Source organism: Myodes glareolus, chromosome 7 (assembly GCF_982192425.1).
Source record: "Myodes glareolus chromosome 7, mMyoGla1.1, whole genome shotgun sequence".
NCBI classification, from domain to species: Eukaryota; Metazoa; Chordata; class Mammalia; order Rodentia; family Cricetidae; genus Myodes; species Myodes glareolus.
This window is the reverse complement of record NC_142032.1, coordinates 77,009,224-77,015,472: the sequence shown is the minus strand read 5'-3', so window position 1 is coordinate 77,015,472 and position 6,249 is coordinate 77,009,224. Positions and strand designations below refer to the sequence as shown.

Below are 6,249 nucleotides of genomic sequence, written 5' to 3'. Positions count from 1 at the left end.
GAATGAAGTCCGTGGGCTGTCGTGGTGGGACAGGCCTCTAATCCCAGAACTCAAGACAGAAGTAGACAGACCTCTAGATTTGAGGTCAGCTGGTCTACATAGTGAGTTTCCAGGCCAATCAGGGTTACATAGAGAAACCCTATCCCCCTCCCCAACCCACCCCTCAAAAGAAGGGAAAAAAGTTACATACTATACCATGGATAAACTCTAAAAACAGGTATAAAAAGCAAGACAGAAGATATCACATGCTGTACGGTTCCATTTATCCAAAACACCCACAAATCCAGGTAGACGGTGTTGGCAGGGATCACCAGGGCTAGAGAATGAAGTCGTCTGCTAAAGCCACACTGCTCAGTTGTTTTAATAATAATAATAAAAAAAGCCAGGTGGTGGTGGCAGTGTGCTCGGGAGGCAGAGGCAGACAGATTTCTGTGAGTTCAAGGCCAGCCTGGTCTATATAGTGAGTTCTAGGACAGGTTCCAAAGGTACAAAAAAACTATCTCGAAAACAAAAAGAAACGTGTTATGGGTGCTTTGCCTGCATGTTATGTCTGTACCTCATGTGTGCCCGGTGCCTACAGAAGCTAAAAGCATGACATCATGACAGTCCCTGGAACAGACAATTGTGAACCAAGGTGTAACAACTGGGAATCAATCCTTGGTCCTTTTAACTGCCCAGGCATCTCTCCAGCCTGTTTTTTGCTTTTTTCTTTTTAATTACATTGTAGTTTTATTACTGGGGAGGGAGGTGGTTTACCTAGCATTTGGGAGGCAGCAGCATGTGAATCTCTGCAAGTGAAGACTAGCCTAGTCTACATTTTGAATTACAGAACAGCCAGAGTATAGGGAGACCTCGTCTCAAAAAACAAAACCAAACCCCATCCAAACAATTCCTGGCTTTGTGCTGAGAAAGCACATGGTTATACTACCCTGAATGTTGTATCCAATCTTAAAACCTAAGCGAGGCTGGGCCTGGTGAGAGCTTGGCTGGGTGAACTACAAAGAACTCTGGCGAACACTAATAGGGTTCAAAAGTGGTTGGGGCTCTCCAGAGAGTAGGTGTATATTCACTTCCTATTGGTGCTCTATCAAATGACCACACCACAAGTGACTTCACACAGATTTATTATCTTACAGTCCTGGAGGTCACGAGCCCACAGTTAGTTTCCTTGGGTTCCCTGGAGGTCACGGGCCCACAGTCAGTTTCCCTGGGTACCAAAGGCTCTGCTGCGCGTGTCTGGGAAGAACCCATTTGTCTTTCTCGTTTCTCCAGGCCACCTGCACCCGACGCATATGTCTCTCTCCCGTGTTTCCGACACAGTCCTCTGCTCTCTTGCTGAGTCTCTCAGTTCCTTTTCCAGCATAAGGACCCAGTGATTACAATGGTCCCAAACCAATAATCAAAGGTAATCTCCCAGTTTCAAAAATTCTCTATTTTGCTATGCACTGTGGCTCACACATTTAATCCCAACACTCGGGACTGGAGGCAAGCAGATCTCTTATGAGTTCCAGGCCTGCCAGGGATACACAATGAGACCTCATCTCAAAAAAATTTTTAAAAAATTCTTAACTTCACCACATCTGCATGACACTTTCCCCCTGTGCCACATAAAGCACATTCACAGGGTCTGGGTTCTGGAGGAGGCTATTCTCGGGGACTGATGTCATCAGGGAAGGGCACACAGAATGGTAGCTCAAATCTGAGGAACCTGGAGGACACCTCAGGGAAGGACCTGGTGTCGTCTCACCGAACACTCAGGATCACTCACTCAGGCTACCGACATGACCGGATTTCACTCACCCTAGACACCAACTTTCCACTATTAAATATCTCTGAAAGAAGTCCATCCTTTAACCAGTAACACCTTACAACTAACGGTAAGTAGATGTCTTACCACTAATGGGCTTCTCCAAGTCAGGAAGACTGTGGTCTAGACTGGCAGTGAACTAATGCATCCAGCACCCCAACCAAGCCAGAGCCCCTACTTTCCACATTCCCAGCCTGGCTCCTATGCTCTGCGGCTCTCGGGATACCTCCATGTCCAGGGTGCACAGGTGAGGGGGGCTCAGGACAGCACCGGCGGGCGTGAAGCACTGTCGTCAGGACCGTGCCTGCCTCCCGCAGCACTCAGCACTCCTGGAGGGGACCAGTCCAGTCATGTTCCTCAAGGCACCAGCCCTATGCCAAAGATGTGGAAGCCCGGAAAATAGAAACTGCAGGACCCAAAAGACCAAGGAAGAAAGAACTTTATGCCAAGAAAGGTCAGGGGAAGCAGTTGACTGGGTCTGGGCCAGCTCTCTAATTTACTGCGTGATCTCCAGGAAGTCACTGCTGCTCTCTGTGCCTCTACACTGCATGGTGGACCAAGCAGCTTTGAAAAGTTATCAAGTGTACACTTCACCTAAGAGCCATGGGAACTACTGCAAGGGACAGAAAAACTGGATGAGAGGGAAGAGCATCCATGTTTAAGAGGCTTCCTGTGCGCTCTCAATCGGGTCTCAAACTCTTTCACATGTCCCAGCAGCAAGAGGGCCGACAGGCTAGAGAATCTGAGTCCTAAAAGCCAAAGGTCAGCAGAGCAGGACTTGCAGGAAGATGAGAGTGGCTGAGGGAATTTTACACGGCAGGTCACAGGATGCCGGGCAGGCCCTACCATTGCCACTAAGGGTGGAGAACAAACCGAGCTGGTCCCAGACACCAGGGAAAAGCACCTGAGGAGAAGCTCTCAGGAGGAAACACTCAAGCTGAGGAGAAACCCTGGCTCCTGGTTCTCAGCACAGTCCAGGCCCTGATGCACACACACTCAAGGCTTTTATTGGGAAAGAAAAACTGGCTGAGATTTGGCCTCCAATATCCTCACTGCCCAGGGCAGCTGGCGCTTCCTCTGCCAAGTCCAAGAAAGAAGGGGCTGCCATACTGGGCCTTTAGCAGGCTCATGTGTAGAGATCAAAATCAATGCGTTTGGAATTGTAGAACTGACCACCTGGAGGGTCCAGCTTCCGGCAATAAACACCATCCGGGAAGTAGCCCTCACTCACCCAGGTCTGCAGAAAGAAAGGACAAAACTGAAGAAAGGTGACAGAAGCTGGGACGGGTAGGTAAGACAGGAAGGGACTCACCTGCATCTGGGCACTGGTGAACGGTCCGTACAGTTCAGCGTCTCCCGTGTTCTCCCACTTGTATTCCCACATCACGTCCATCAGACCATCTCCCACTGCCTCTGCTTCTACAACAACAAAGGGATCAGGGCCTCAAGGGCTCAGTCTCCCACCCACACTGCCCCTCCTGTGCCTTCCATGCTTACCTCCTTTATGGGTAGGGGTTGGGGTTTCTAGTTCCCCCTCTGTCACTTCCTCAGCAAACATGTCCAGGGAGGGTGGAGGCGTAGGGTCATGGGATCCCTGGGTCCGACACCCCAACCCCTTCAGTCGCATAGCCAACCTTTCCCTTGTTTCCTGGTACACACCAAGATTGCCGCGGGCCACCATTTGATCAGCCAACCCACAGAGCCGGTCTAGGCGCTGTGGGGAATTAGGCCGTCCAGTCCCCTTACTGTCCCCTTTGCCTCCTCCTCGGGCCCCCAGGCGCCTAAGTGCCCCAGCCACTGTCTCTCTTGGCAACAACAGCTCCAAAAGTCCCTCCAGGAGGGCTTGGGCACTCATTGGAGTCTGACCCACGCCATCTTCCTCCTCAGAGTCTGAAGCCTGGTGCTTATCAGGTGGTCGCTCCTTGATCTTCACCTATAAGTGAAAGATAATTATTATTTTCTACAAACTTCCACCAGGGTCCAGGCCCACCACCTGCATCTCATGGCCTCAGTCAGAAGAGCTCCTGGCCACACCCAATCAATGTTGTCCAGCCAGCTGTCTCGGATCTGCGCATCCTGGTTCAGGAAGTAGTTGCCGTCAGCATCAAAGTGGCCTTCCTCCATCTCTTCCTGCAGGTTGAAGGGTGTGATCCTCACACCCCCCTCACTAGGGAGAGTAGCTGCTTCCTGACCTGCACCAAAGACATGGGGGCCCCATGCCAGGCATGCAAAAATCAAACAGGCATGCCTCCCCGTTCCACACTCTGACCTGTCCCCCCACCACAGCTAACTTCGGAAATAGCTCACCTTCCACATCCTCTGAGGCCAGGATATCATACTTGCTGGAGCCCTCCTCATCGTCATCTTCCTCATCACTGTCTAAAGAGTGTTTGCCTTTGAAGCGGCTCCCAGGACCCCCTGCTCCGGCCACAGGGTCCACCAACTGTGAGAAGGAAGTAGCAAATGAGAAAAGCAACCTACTGGCTAGTTTCCCAAATATTCTAGGATCTGTATCCAAACAGGAAACCTTCCAAACCAGTGCACGGGGAAAACTCTTCCGCTTCCCAGCGTTCCTCCCATCAGAAGCCTCTCTCTTATTTCCCCTCAGTGATCCACAGAACTCAGGAGTCTCATCATCTCACCTTCTTTTTGGGAACACTGATTTCATCATCATCATCCTCATCTCCTACTCCTTGAAAAGTCACTTTCCTCTTTGGCATGACTGGACCTAGGATAAAGATAGGGCGTAAGGAAATTAGGTGAGGAGAGCCGGCGGCGAGAAAGACCAGTTACCACACACATTTTTCTTGGTAAGTACCGGGTCCTGTTTGAGAGAGGAAGGATCACTAAACCATAAGAGCCAGCAGGCAGGACGTCCGGAACTGGTTTAGCAATTCGGAGGCGCTGAGGGGAGGATACGTGAAGGACCTCCGCCTCCGCGTGGACCCTGTGGATATCCCACCCAGGAAAGAAAGGGCTCCAGTACGTCATCTCTCCCTACCAGTCCGGGCTACAGAGCTCAACCAGCTCTCCCACCCAAGTGTCCTCAGAGGCCGGTCAGACCCAAGAGCTGGCGCCCTAGCTGCTTCGAACCCCCAACTCCACGCAGCGACCAGCTCGACCACGTCACATTCGGCGTACAAGTTACAAAGGAAGCAAATCCGCAGGTACCCGAACAGTAGTATTATCAGCCGGCACTCACCTAGGAACCCAGAGTCAGGCGGGGAAGAAAAGGAAAGATGCCTTCGCCAGTATTACATCCGGGCCACTCGCCTCCATCACCCGGAAGGAAACTCTGGAGGGCGCCATGAGGGCCGGAAGTAGTTTCACTCCTATCCCAAAGACTGTCGGTACTGGCGGATGTATACCATAAGCTAAGGCAGTCTTCGCAGGAAGTGACGTAGCACAAAAACCAATCACGTGAACTCCCGTACCTGCCTCGCCCGCTTGTGGATGGCGGGAAGTGTTTATTATTCCTCTACAATGGAGGTTCTGCTGAGGACGTGGCGCTCTGTCTGCTTAAAGAGGTGCCCAAGACCTGGATGGAGGGACAAGGCCAAGCGGAGGCTGTGGGTTCCAGTTTGACCTTATAGATAGGGTTCTTTGCGCCTAACGGCATTCAGTAGAAACCCTTCCCAAACTTCACAGTCCCAACACTCGGGGAAACAGAGGCAAGTTATTATCGCGAGATTAAGGCCAATCGGTGATACGTAAGACCGTCTCTTAAAAACAAACAAACAAAAAACCCTTGCTTTTCTTTCTGAGTCCTATTTCTGATTGTCAGCACTTTGGGACTTTTCAAACTTATCTTTTAGGACCCTGGGAGTCATTTGCCTCATGTCTTCCCTAGTTTTTGCAGTGGAACAGCCATAACAGGAAGCGGCAGTGACATCGGCGCCCAGTATCCAGCCAGAAGTCCATAATGCTTTGCCTTCTGGTTCACCCAGAAAAGTTCTTGAACCAGTTACCAAGTGAAGTCTACTCTGCCCCTTAGCAAACTGCTGAGGTGATGGAATCCGGCTCCTGCAAAGGTGGAGCCAGGTGAAATCTTCTCTACAGCAGGTCTAGATCTGGAGCTCTTGGAAACACCTCCACCCCCAAGCAAGATAGCTCAGGTGATCCTGCAGTAGCTGAATGAGGGCGGCCAGATGGACCACACCTTTCCCCTGCAGGCTTTTCTCCATTCTGAATCACCACAAAATTTTCACTGGGAGTGTGACCTCAGTTTCTTCCATGGACACAGAACACAAGTCCTAGACCAGGAGGGCATCTTGCTACAGAGAGGATCCTGAAACACCAGCTCTTAGCACTGTTGTTTCATCCCAGAGGGAACTTTCTCTTCTATCTAGAGACCACACACCCCTGAGCCTCATCCTGCTGAGAACTAACTGCCTCCCACGAGGAGCTCCACCTTAGGGTCACAGAACCCCATACCTTTACTA

The 6,249-nt window shown here is 51.0% G+C and overlaps 1 protein-coding gene across 3 annotated transcripts; it reads right to left on the bottom strand.

Moving 5' to 3' along the window:
- Positions 1-1,107: 1,107 nt before the first annotated feature.
- On the bottom strand, positions 1,108-6,084 carry Cd2bp2 (CD2 cytoplasmic tail binding protein 2). 3 transcript variants are annotated; one of them, XM_048454980.3, is made up of 7 exons: positions 5,010-5,941; positions 4,450-4,535; positions 4,115-4,250; positions 3,842-3,999; positions 3,305-3,740; positions 3,120-3,223; positions 1,108-3,044 (listed from the first exon to the last, which is right to left on the bottom strand). In XM_048454980.3, the coding sequence occupies exons 2-7, from the start codon at positions 4,525-4,527 to the stop codon at positions 2,934-2,936; spliced, it is 1,023 nt and encodes a 340-aa protein (XP_048310937.1). In that variant the 5' UTR covers positions 4,528-4,535; positions 5,010-5,941; the 3' UTR covers positions 1,108-2,933. The 3 variants fall into 3 exon arrangements, with proteins under 3 accessions (XP_048310937.1, XP_048310936.1, XP_085549248.1); XM_048454979.3 differs by having other exon boundaries at positions 3,120-3,226; positions 5,010-5,497; XM_085693122.2 differs by having other exon boundaries at positions 1,108-3,226; positions 5,010-6,084.
- Between the last annotated feature and the right edge of the window lie 165 nt (positions 6,085-6,249).